The sequence below is a fragment of the Neurospora tetraspora genome (assembly GCF_033439725.1).
Source record: "Neurospora tetraspora strain CBS 560.94 chromosome Unknown B0H65scaffold_11, whole genome shotgun sequence".
NCBI classification, from domain to species: Eukaryota; Fungi; Ascomycota; class Sordariomycetes; order Sordariales; family Sordariaceae; genus Neurospora; species Neurospora tetraspora.
Genome location: NW_026944393.1, coordinates 195,674 through 208,787, shown reverse-complemented (window position 1 = coordinate 208,787; position 13,114 = coordinate 195,674). Strand labels below are relative to the sequence as shown.

The 13,114-nt window shown below is 44.6% G+C and overlaps 3 protein-coding genes across 3 annotated transcripts; 2 read left to right on the top strand and 1 right to left on the bottom strand.

Annotated features, from left to right (window-relative positions):
- Nucleotides 1-4,550: 4,550 nt before the first annotated feature.
- B0H65DRAFT_553667 (uncharacterized protein) lies at nucleotides 4,551-5,129 on the bottom strand (the record flags this gene model as incomplete). The annotated part of the gene is made up of 2 exons (XM_062829985.1): nucleotides 4,551-4,650; nucleotides 5,059-5,129. The coding sequence occupies 2 exons, from the start codon at nucleotides 5,127-5,129 to the stop codon at nucleotides 4,551-4,553; spliced, it is 171 nt and encodes a 56-aa protein (XP_062676486.1).
- Nucleotides 5,130-6,849: 1,720 nt separating this feature from the next.
- On the top strand, nucleotides 6,850-8,718 carry B0H65DRAFT_79733 (uncharacterized protein). The gene has a single exon (XM_062831431.1). It carries the CDS (start codon nucleotides 7,016-7,018, stop codon nucleotides 8,540-8,542), a length of 1,527 nt encoding a protein of 508 aa, XP_062676485.1. The 5' UTR covers nucleotides 6,850-7,015; the 3' UTR covers nucleotides 8,543-8,718.
- A 3,009-nt stretch (nucleotides 8,719-11,727) lies between these two features.
- On the top strand, nucleotides 11,728-12,848 carry B0H65DRAFT_481517 (uncharacterized protein). The gene is given in 2 exon segments (XM_062827631.1): nucleotides 11,728-12,429; nucleotides 12,442-12,848. 2 exon segments carry the CDS (start codon nucleotides 11,921-11,923, stop codon nucleotides 12,842-12,844), a joined length of 912 nt encoding a protein of 303 aa, XP_062676484.1. The 5' UTR covers nucleotides 11,728-11,920; the 3' UTR covers nucleotides 12,845-12,848.
- Nucleotides 12,849-13,114: the final 266 nt, after the last annotated feature.

Sequence of the window (13,114 nt, the reverse complement as noted above, 5' to 3'; positions counted from 1 at the left end):
TACTCTAACCTAATTGCGTACCCGCAAATAAATTATATTACTTCCCAAACCTGCTCTCCTTTTTTATATTTAAATAAAATTTATAATTACTAAATTATACTTTACTATCCTCAAAATTAAACCTCCCGCTATTCTTAACCATAAAAACTATTAAAAAATTGAAATCGAATAAGAGAACGGCAAAATTTATAATTAATAATTTAAAATAACACTATTTAAGGAAATCCTTTGTTTATAAATAGGGTATACCTAAAAAATTATCGCTAACGCGGCCGCCACTAAAATTAAATATTAAATTATCCTTTATAATATTATACATACTATTAGCGTTTATAATAATAATAGAAAAAACAAAACTATAATTTATATAAAGACTATTATAATTACTTAATTTAATAATGATAATTATGATTTTAATAATAAGGGTATTATAAAAATATATATCCGTAATAATATTATTTAATATTATACTTTTACGTTCGCTTTTACCTTTACCTTCGTCGACCCGCCTACAATATTAACGCTCATCCTTATTATTAATTCGATTATTAATATACCCTCTATTTTTACCCCCTTTCGTAATATAGTTAATTCCTTTATAACCGTTACGCCGTAATTATTATACGCATTTATTACTCCTAAAATTTAATATAGGAAGGAAAAATATAACTAATATAATACTAAAAGAAATCAATAAATTTAATAAATAAAATTGGGAATAAAAAGCACGCAGGGAATGTAAATCCTACGGTACTGCATACTATAAATTCTTTTAAATATCAAAATATAATATTAGGTATAATTATAAGAATTATAATAAGGGAATTAACTACTAAATATATTATTTCGTCGATAGTAATAAAAGATATTATAACTTCTCTATAAAAAATGCGGGTAAATAAATAAAAGCTATTGCAATTAAGTATATTACTGTACGAAATCCTCCTACTTTAATTATTTAAAAAATAATTATAATAAAAATCGTTATGGCTAATACTAATTCGAATAGCGGGAAATATAGTGGTAATAAATTTCTAATCTATATTAATATTATTAATAACGTTAATAGTAATAATAATAATACTAATATAAAATTTATTAATAATTTTTTATAAATAACGTTAAAAAAGGAAGAGAGGTTACCAACGCTATATTACCCCCTATATTTACTGTACCTATACTTACTATACTAATTAATATATTACCCTCTATATAATTACCCTTATTACCTAATTTTCCCGCCACCTCCTTTTCCTTCCTCTATTATAATTATTTCTACTATTACTATACTAATATTAGGTATTATAATAGCCCTATTAAACGCTACCTTAAACGCGCCATCTAATTATTAAATTACCGTATTCTATAATTACCCTACTAACTGCAAAATTTTAATTATTAAACGTAACCCTCCACTCTTATTTACTATATTTATACAAATACCCTCTATTTTACTTTTAACCGTACTTCCAATACCTCTATTAATTATACTACCCTTTATTACCGACGAAAATAAATCCCCTCTAATTCCCTCCTCCCCGCTACTACCCCCGCTATATAACCATATCCTAAACGAATTTATTATTAAATTCTTTAAAACCTTTTACCAGGAATGTAAAGACTATCAAGTGCAGTTCGTGAAGCCAAAGGGTTCACAACAAGTATCGTTATACGTGTCTCTGGTGACGATGGTCTATTGACTACTGTCGAACTATCTGACAATCTGAGTTCTCCAGTCGTCCTCTTATACTCTCGTGCCTCTAGTTACAGTTGTCTGGCTCGCCTTCATGAGCCTGTGTCTGCCTATGTGCCTATGTCTGTCTATGAGCCTTCCTTCCTTGTCATGGTTACACTGCCCAGCCTTCACGTGGCTGCTGTGTACCGGTGGCTTGGTTGGCCCGTGTCCTTCGCTTAAAGTTCGTAACAAAAATCTTAATAGTAACGTAAGCGTTACAAATTCTAATTATATTATAGGAAATATTTAGAGGATTAAATAATCCTATTGAAAATATTATAGCGCCTAAAGACTAATTAATCGAATAATTTATAAAGCTAGGCTTTATAATAAAATTTTATACTTCGTTAAAAATAGTATTAAAACTTTCTTTAAATAAAAGTAATTAATAATCGCCTAAATAAATAATTTCTATAATATACCCTCTACCTTCTAATTAATAAACTTAACTAATTATTATTATTATATACTAAATTCCCAATATAATTTTATAGTACGATCGACCGATATTATTGCTTTCGAACTTAATATTATAAAAATATTTACTTTACTAGTAAATAGTACTACTACTAATAATTCTAATATACGAAACGAATTATAATAAAAGAAATAAATTTTTCTAATTATAAGGGGGATTCTAATATTTTTAATACTTTTATACCCTCTTTTTATTATTATATAAATAAATATCCTTTTAATATTTCTAATATTCTTAATATTTCTAGTATTTCTAGTACTAAAATACATTATAAATAATATATTACCCCCTATATTACCTAAACTCCCTAATTACCCTCCCTATTTACCCTCGCCTAATAACGTTACTAATCTTTTTAAACTCCTCTAACCAACTAATATATAAAATCGCATAATCTTTATTAATATTGCTAATACATTCTATAATGAATTTAATATTTTTAAAATAGTTATACATTTATTATACTTTATACTTAATACTTTTAATAATTCGACGAAGGAAAATAAGGAAATTTTTATTAGCTATCTTATCGCTACCTTCGTTATTATATACCCGCTTTATATACTTTTTAAAATTACTATAATATATTTCAATCGGATTAAATTCTAAGGCATATAGTAATAAATACCAGAGTAATATATTCGTACCTATCTACATATAATAGAATTTATTACGTAAATACTAATTCGTATTATCCATTACTAAAATACTATTACAACTAAGAAAGGGATTTATTATAAGGAAGAGGCAATCTTTCAACTATTTAATAAACCCTAGGCCATTTATTTATCCCTTAAAAACCAATATTTCGAATACGCTATTAACCAATATAATTAAAAGAATATAATACTATTTACTATATTCAAAACGGTTCGATATCGTCGCGATAATACTACGGAAAGCCTAATTAATATAATGAATTTCATTGCGTCGATCTACACTAAATTTATTGCAAAAAATAAATATTTTTATAATAAATAATAATATTTTTATTATCTATTCTACTACTAATTTAAATTCTTATTATACTACTTTAAACGCTAATTGCTTTTTCTTCCAACGCTCCTAATATAAATAGCGCCGTACGGTCTCGATTAATACGTATACGTTATATTCGTTAATTAAGAAAATATAAATTTTATTAAGATATAAGGATAATTTTAATATTAATAATTTTATAACCTCCTTTACGACGGTAATTATAATATAATAATTATAATTGCTATAATTACGAATATATTTCTATAACTTATATAAGGAGCTTTCTAGAATTTTAAAACGTTCGAAAGGGTAGTACTAATTTACTAATGTTACGGGTCTACTAGGTATGCACGGCAGTAGGGGTGGAACAGAGCTTGAGATTATTAATAAGGAGGAAAAGGAAGGTCTATAGGCTTAAATAGGTCTACAGAGATATAGCTATATACTGGAATGAATGGGTAGCCTGAGCGGCACTGGCCAACCAGAGAGCATGCCTGGGCCTGCAGCCCAGGCACTATCTCTGGGCGCCAGCCTATTACAACTAATAATATTAAAATTATATTTATTTTAATATATTATACGTTCGTAAACGCTAGCGATTATAACGATATTTTTAATAGGTTCGTCATTATAGAGTATTAAATTTACGACAGCTCGCTAATTCGAATTAGGAAAATTCACTATATTATATAGCTATAATAATAGTAAAGATAATAAAAACGCTAGATAAAACGATAGCTAATATGCTAGCATTAAAATACTAACTTTTTAGTACAGATTTTGATAATTTACGATGCGATATAGTTGATTTGCGTTGATTAAAACGGTTAAATCTGGTTAATCTGTCAAATTTGTGTTCAAGTCGGTATTGTAGCCAATTCAATACAATTAGCGCGCCAAGACTGACAAGGCGCTTGAGTGTGGGAACTGCAAAAGGTATCATCATTACGCTGAAGCCGATATTGTTGCAGGGGTTATTGTAGTGTATGTACCGCGCTATCCTACCGCGTCATTCTTGTCTCTTACGGCATCTTTTGGGTCGCTTTCCGGCTGGCGTGGACTGCAACGCCAGCATATTTTCTCCCTTCCTGTCAACGGGATCTGTCAATCCGTCTTCTTCTTTCTCCTCCAGTGTTACGCCCGTGTTCGGCGAACTCAACCGAGAGAGTTGGGTTGCATCGATCACACTTTCTGGTGTAGCACCAAGAACATAGCAATGGGGCACTACACCTTATGGCATTGGATGGGGGAAAGGAAGTGGATGGATAAATGGATCCGTGGGTGTGAGTGGGTGGGTGGGTGGGTGTCAACGAGGAAGGGGGAAAGGGACTGGACGACACACACCGAAGAACAAGGTCACCGCGCCTGGCGCTTGCGCTTGTTGCTGAATGGCAGTGTCAACTTGTCAAGGAAGAAAGTGGTGTGAGCATGAGTGTGCGCCCGAGAATGCCATCTCCTGTTGTGACTGAGTCAGTGAGTGATCGTCATCCCGATGCCCGACATAGCCTTTTTTCCCTTCCCATCGTCGAGTAGAGTGGTATTCTTCACCGTATCTTGTGCCGTCATGCTTCGTCCCAAAGTTCCCAACCGTAGTAGGGTGACATGATCAAGTTCCATTGGCATACCAAAAGACGGGCATGCACCCATGTCGCGTCTGCTGGACCCGAAACTCTGGGTGACCAGTGATGATGAGTTCTCACTGCATCCGTCGTGGGTTGATCACGAACGGTGTCACGCTTGCGGTACCAACAGTGATATACTATTGTTTTTATTTTGGGGTTATCATATTTGAATATAGCAAGCCAAGACCGGATTGGCAGAGCTAGAAGAGAGACGGACTGACGGTCGGGAAAAAGTATAGCACATGTTGCAGCCAGCCAGCCAGCCAGACAGGCCCACGTCCACTTCCATGTCCATGACCATGACCTTGACCATGACTGACCCCAAACGTGCCATACCCGCCGCCATGCCCGCAAGCCCGCGCAGCCGTGAAGGGATACCCGGCTTGTGCTGTTCTGTCTTGTTCTCGGCTTTGTCCACTTCGTATGAGAAATTGTTCGAAAAGGATCGCTATAATGCCCGGGCGGGACAGGGGGGTCCAGATCCTTCATAGCTCGGCTCCCGGTCGTGAAACAGAGCAGGACCAGGGTGGTAGCAGGGTGGCAGCCGGGGATGGACGGGTTCGACGGGGGGATGGGGCAGGATGCCAAGATGAGGCTATGAGCATGGATGGGGACACAGGAAGGGGACGGTCCTGGACGGTCATGGACGGGGGGTAGACACAGGGCCTGGAAGCACCTACCTATTTAGGATCACCGCTTTCTGTCCGCGGCAGAGACGTTGGCTTCATCTTTGCAAGAGGATTCCCTGTTCTCATCAAAGTTGGTTTGGGTAGGGCTGAGGAAGATGGTGTCTGGTCTGGAGTGGTCTGGTGCGAAAGTAAACAAGCACTGGACTGGTCTTGGTGGATCATCGGCATCGACATCGCCTCGCATGTGGCCAGGGGGTTCGGCAGCACGGGAATCTTCCGCGTTTGATCCGCCGTGGTTTCTTGCTGCAAGTTGAGTTTGGATGTTTCGAACGAGAATTTCATACTGAGGTCGGTGTTGACATCGCCATCTTCGACCCCCTGACCGTTACCGGGTTGGACGGGTAGAGGTTTGTTAGGGAGAGTGGACTGCACTAACAGATGTGGCTACCAATCGCAGAAACCGCTGGTAGCGGAGTTACCTCTTAGTGCACCGCTGTAAGAGATACCCACCAACAAGGGAACGGGACACACCGACACTAACGCTAAAGGGCACGCTAAAAGTGGAAATTTGGAATGGTTCTCCCGTGTTCCCTTGGTTTTTCCAGAAGCTTTCTGGTGGGAGGAGTCCACCGTAAATCCGACGAGCGTTGCTGGGCAATTAGCCAGTACCCCCCGGAACCCTGCCCAAGCAGCCTCTGCAGCAGCACGTGGGGTATTATTGGAGAATTTTACGGCGTGTTTACCACTAAAGGATAGAAGGTTCTGCGGGCGGGAGTGCTGTTTGAAGCTTAGCAGCCTTTACGTTCACGGGAAATTGGCAATTTCACTGCTTCTGACAGTATGTCTCTCAGGTATCCCGGCAAGTATCCCCATCCAGGTCCAGTGGTATCCTCCATGGCATGGCTTCGGTAGTCGGGGTAACACAGACAGACAGTTAAGAGAATCAAAACTGCTATACATTCCAGTTACACACAGCTTGTTGCATGGGCCCATCTCTAACCCATGCTGTCCCCATGTTGTGCTGTGTACTCCCTCGGTTCCCCCCTATCGAGATAAAGCTTTTCCCGGCTGGTGGTGTTTTCTTTTTCTTTTTTCTTTTTTGCTTCATGTCACCCACGTTCAGCCACGCTTTTTAAGACAGTTTCCGTCACCACAGCCCAAGTACAGTTACTCGACAGAGAGATACCGAGTGACACCACAGACCACCACTCACACATACAGCACCGAGGAATCATGAACCGCAGTCAGACCAACACCGAACAAAAGTAACCCGCGGCCGCCTTGTTTGTTTGCCTCGTTCTCCCTTCATCTATCCCGAACTGCCTCATCCATGCCATTGCCCGGGGAAGAAGACTATGTGCTATAAGTACCATCATCGCCACTACGACTAATATCGATATCAAGAACTTGATCACCAACAAGTTCACGACACTTGACTGGCACTACTGCAGCACCTGCATATCGCCTGCTTATACAACCACCAATTATCGCCATCTCAGACGCTAAAACTCATACTCATATTCATAATTCATATCCCTAATCACCAATTTCTCACATTTCGAGAGCAAACATGCGTCTCACAGAGCCCCGAAAAGGCCTGCAGTTGGGCGGCCTCAGCATCATGCACCTAATCGAGGTGTTGGAGCTAGATGCCGGTTCTGGGATACCGCTGGAGACGGTCGGGTCAGCGTACACTCCCCAGGGCTCTGAGCAGGGAGATGAGTCCTCGCTGGACGACTCGGATTACGACGACCTTTTTTCAGACGACGAGGACATGAGGGACCTGAGCGACACGGATCCGGAGGACGACGAGAGCGTGCTGGACGGCGTCCCGCCAGAGGTGACCATCCCACAGGCCCAACTGGACAGCATTTTGGGCCAGATGGCTGTCATCGTGCCGTGCAAGGGTGAGGATCCCAACACGATCGAAGGCGTGCTCTCGGGCATCCCCCGGGGGTGTCTGATCGTGCTGGTGTCCAACAGCGAAGGGCGGGCGTACAAAAAGGAGGTGATGATGCTCCGAAAGTTCTGCCGCCACGCCAGGCCCGCCTTGGCGATCCACCAGAGCGATGCCGCGGCAGCAGCGGCCTTCAACGTGTATGGCCTGGACGACCTAGTCACGCACGTGGGTGGGAGCCACAAGCGGATCCGAAATGGAAAGGGGGAGGGCATGATGCTTGGCATCGCTCTGGTTGCTGCTCTGTGCCCTCAGCGCCGCTATGTCGCCTTTGTCGACGCCGACATCACCGTTCCCGGAGCGGTCAACGAGTACTGCCGGGCCTTTGCCGCCGGCTTTGCCCTCAACCCCAACCCGGGCACCGAGACCATGGTGCGCCTCCGGTGGGCGTCCAAGCCCAAGGTTAGGAACGGGGAGATTGACTACACGTGCGAGGGAAGGAGTTCGCAGGTGGTCAACCGCTGGCTGAACAAGCTACTATCCGCCATGGCCGACGCCGACCCAACCGGAAGTTTGGCGGCCGCCCGTGACAGCGAAATCATTGTGACGGGCAACGCCGGCGAGCACGCAATGACGATGGACCTCGCTCTGAACTTGAGGCTCGCCAACGGCTACGCCATCGAACCGTTCCATTTTGTGGAGCTACTCGACCAATTGGCACCGCAGAATGCCGACCGACTCGGCTATAACGCGGGCCGGGTCCCAAATCTGCAGCCCGTCACCATCATGCAGATTCGGACCAGGAACCCGCATTTCCACCGGGTAACGGACGATTCACATGTCCGCTCCATGTGGGCTAGCGGGTTAGGATCCATCTACCACCATCTTCCCGCTCCCTTGAGCAAACCAACACCTTCTCCTTCCTCCAAGAATTTTGCTCGTGGCGAGAAGCTTCGTGGAGATATCTTGGATTTTCTGGCGGACAACCGCGATGAGAACGACAACAAAGAAGAGCTGGTCCATGAGCCCCCACGACCGCGCATCTACGCGCCCGTGAGCCAGTTGGACCTCAACGGGTTCAGAGAGATGGTGAGGAGCGAGCACAAGACACTTTACTGTCTGAATCTTCCACATTTCAAGCTCCCGCGGCCAAACACAATTGCGCCTGTATACCAGTACGGCGTCACGCCACCGTTGTGATTTCTGAAAGAGCACACATCTTCCCCTTCCACACAATGTCATTTTTCACCCCCATTTTCTCTCTCACTCTCACCAAAAGTCCTTTTCTTTCTCTCCGTCTTGTTTGCCGCAAAAAGAAAAAGGATACCCCTGGGATTAGAAAGGTTATTTCTCGGATCTGTCTCTGTTGTTTTTCTGTTTTCCATCATCATCATCTCCAAAAGCACCACCATCACCATCGTCTCACCAGCCAGCTAAAAACGTACGCACGCAGCACAAAAAGAGGAGGAACGCGCAATGCGATATTATCTACATGGGACAAATGAACCAGCAATGAATGAATGTCCAAATGCTTGAAAAACGAGCTTCTTCTTCAAACTCTTTGTTTTCCGAAATCTCTCTCATCTTCTTGTATAGTATAGCAGCAACAAAACCTTTTTAGTGGTAATCTAATTCCCGACAAGCTTGGATACAACATCATGTCGTTCAAAATTCCATCAAACTGCGTGAGCCTGTGATCGGACTGACTTGAATGCATCCACCAGATGACAACTATGACGACCTTGGAAACAAAAACCACGTCTCGCATCACGACGGTCAACAACAACCATCTTCAACACCAAAGCCCATCCTCGTGATCTCCGCAAAATCTCGCTCTACCAAGCCCAGCACGCATTTGACGTCAACAAAAGGCACATCTCACACACTAAACCCCATCAAACACACATCCCCGAAGTTCATGGTTCAAGGTACATACGGCAGTCCCCGTTTGCCGAGTGTCGATAGCCAAGCATAACATCTCCGAAACAACCTACCCATCTCCACTGATGTCATAACCCAACCGAAGCAAATCGGACTCTTCTAATGTTCCAGACAAGCTAAGGGCCGGACAAGGGAGGGCCGGACAAGGGCCGGTGAACAAGGGGCCGGATCAAACCCCGGTGCTAGCGAGTACTACTAGAAAACGTTCGAGAAGTCGAACGAACGCAACGAATACTTGTCTCGGCTGTCCGGGAGGGAGACTGGGAGGGAGTCCTGAACCATTACCTAACAGGTGTCGCTGACCAGGTCCCCTGTTGTTTGTCAATTTCCGTTTCGGGATGTTGGTTGTGGAAAGGTGGAGCTGACTGGACTCGGAGACGAAGACATGGACATGGGAAAACGAAACGAGACATGGGAAACCGAAACGAGACCAGACAAGACATGATGTTCCAGAAGCGACAAGCGATGGGTAAGAGAAATGGATTGTCTCTCTTCTCTTTACCACAGCTAGGCTTATTTATCTCTTACGTTCTCGAAGCTGTGGAAACAGGTATCAGGCCAGACAAGGTGAGGTCTGACTGAGTAGGTCTCATATTCAACATGTCGACAACATGGGGACCAGACCGTCACGAGATGCAACAGACGGATACCAGATGTTTCCTTTCCCATGTTTACAGCCCGCCCCCCTTGCACTTGCATGACGGAATTGCCGAACCGAAGCGAGCGAGCGAAACGGATGGGCATTGAAACGGACGAACAAAAAGAAAGATGTATGCCGACTTGACATCTGACGACGACATGTCAACCTGTCAAGCCGCCAACGTGTCAACTCAGGTAGTACGACGAGTATGAAATATCCCTGCTGTTTGCCTCGGGAAATGAAGAAGAGTCCTCGTACAATCTTGCAGTGGGTTATCGTTTACTTGGAACCGACAAGAAACAACAACAACAAAGCACCTCTACGCGGGTCCATGTTTCGTTCCCGCGGACGCGCGGACGGCTCGTTGGAAAGAAGACGAAGAAATAACGAACGATATGGCACGATACCTAACACAACAAACGGCAACTTCGGTAGACAATCAGGAGCCAAGCCCAAGCAAACTGCACAAGGTTGAACGGTCGCTCGCTGCAAGGGACCGATCTGAAGCGACATGTTCTACTGAGCCTCCCTCCCGTCTAATCGATCGTCTGCAAAAAAAAAAAATACGTCGGTCAAACAGCGTTTATGTTGGTCTTGGCGTGGAAGTTCCACCTTAGAGGATACCTACGCAAACTTGTGAATCCCATGTTCCGAGTACGGGCAACAGAATATGGAACATGGAAGAATTAGCTTACCTGACTGATGTTTCATTGTAACAAAGTCAAGAAAGAACTGACGAAAAGAGCTCACAAAGCTGACCCGTAATGAGTGAACGACTGAGTCGTAAGCCCGTCGTCAGCTCTGTCAGCTGTCAGCCAGGCTGTCAGCATCGTCCGAATGGGGACATAACCACGAGGTTTAATATCCGGAGATAAGCTCAGATTAAGGTACCATGCCTAGCACCATCCGTGACTGACTCGCATTCTAGAAGTATTCCATCACGGTACCAAAGTTGCTGGTGGGGCATGCCACAATTCAGAGGTGAATGAACGGGAAGTGTCATGGAGAGTTCAGAATCTGGCTGGAAAGGAACCAGAACTGTCTCATTTTATGTTAGCTCGAGAGCTGTAGCTTGTACCACTGACGAGCCACCATGCTTACCTCAGGCAACTTGTAAGTGACGCATCAATTTGGATTCCCCGAGTTATCTCACCAGGCAGCGAACGCCATCGTGTAAGTGATAAGATGATGATAAGAAACTGTCCGAAGTATCGCACTGCCCCACCATCCACCCACTTCGCGCCTACCAATTCACCAAACCGAAGCGTCACCCTCCATCCCACCACCGCCTTCAGCTGAACTCCGAGAAAGAGCAAAGCAATACCACCGAGAACGCCAACCGTTGCCAAGCCTGTTAACCCCCCCTCCTCCCATTACAGCCTGAGACAGCCGCAAGCGGCGTGCATCACTAACAGGGCGTTCTTGGCACCCAAGTACTCGGCTCTTTTCTCCTCCGTCTCTCCTCCGTCTCTGCGACTATCACGACCGTGTGGCTTGAAACTGACCAACCAAAAGAGGAGAAAAGCGCCACCAAAGCGCCCAGTGGAGTTTGTGGAGGTTCTCGGGAGAACTTGTGGTGAGGGTATCATCAGCTGGTAGATGAAGGTGTTGAGGATTGGAATGGCTTCAATTTTTTTAGTGGGTTAGAGGTGTGTTTGGCGTATGCATGGACTGGAATGAGTAGGAATGGGGGAGGATGGCTACGCATCTGGTGGTGGCTTTGATAGGGAGAGGTGGTGATGGTGTTGCTCCGCTCCGAGGAGCACGAGGTGGTTGAAGGCAGTCTGGGAACTGCGCTTTTGGGTTTTTTTGATATAAACCCACTGTCTGTCAACTCGGAGGAAAGTTGAAGACACTTCTTTTCTTCATCGCAGCTTCATCTCATCCATCATTGCCCTCGCAACACCCTGAAAACAATCTCAACACACTTCAAGTCAAGTCCAACATCGCTCCACACTCGAGTTCCTACCACCAGCAGCTCTCAACTCTCAACCACAATGTCCACCTCCTCCACCACCCCCCAACCCAACAAATCAGTCCTCTTCATCTCCGCCACAGGCGGTATTGCCCTCGCAACCCTTCGCAGGTGTCTCGCCTCTTCCAACTCTTCCAACCAGCCAAACCAGCCAAACCATGCCTCCCTCACCATAACTGTCCTAGCCCGCTCTCCCTCCCGCCTCCAGTCCCTCCTCACACCAACCGAGCTCTCCTCCCCTTCGCTACGCATCATCCAAGGCAACGCCCACTCCTCTTCCGACCTCGTTCCGGTTCTCACCCATCCTTCCGACCCAACGACGCTGGTCGATATGGTGATTACTTCCATCGGCGGCAAGCCCGATCTGAAGAAGATGGGGGTTGATGACCCGCACGTCTGCGAAACCGGTGCCCGTGCGCTGCTTTCCGCGCTGGACCAAGTACGGGCTTCCCTTTCTGCTTCCGGTTTCGGTTCGGCTTCAGCTTCAACTTCCGGTCCACCTTCCGGTCTACCTTCCGGCTCAGCTTCCGGCTCAGCTTCCGGCTCAGGTTCTGGGATGGGGAAGAAGCCCTACATCATAGCCCTCAGCGCCGCCGGCGCCAGCACCGTCCACAGGGATTACCCCCTCCCTCTCTACCCCGTTTATGCCCTCCTTCTCAAGACACCGCTGAAGGACAAGAGGGCTATGGAGAACGTTCTTGTAGACTCTAAAAAGGAGAGATGGACGGTCATTAGGCCTAGTATGTTGACTGATGGGCCGGAGAATGGGTTGGGAAAAGTCAGGATTGGAGTGGAAGACTTGCGAACAAAAAAGTTGGAGGGTGGGAAGGTGGTGGTTGGGTATACGATTTCGAGAGAGGATGTCGGAGGTTGGATCTTTAAGAGGCTGGTGGTGGGTGATGATGGGGACAAGTATCTGGGGAAGGCGCTGACGGTTACTTATTAGGGAGTTGGAAATGGAAGTGGAAGTGGAAGTGGAAGTAATGTGTTAACTTGGAAGTTGACTGTAGACCGTGGAGGGTTATGGGATTTGGGTAGGGTGGGTCGATTGTTGGGTGTGTGTTCTTGTTTCTTTTCATCTTTTTTTGGCGAAGCGGCGATGCAGATATGTTGGGCTTAATAATCGTGGTTTGATATAGATTGGACACCTCGGTCTCTATGAACGTCAAAGAACATGAAGATCCGAGCTTGTGGTCGAATGGAAAAAAGAAAAGGA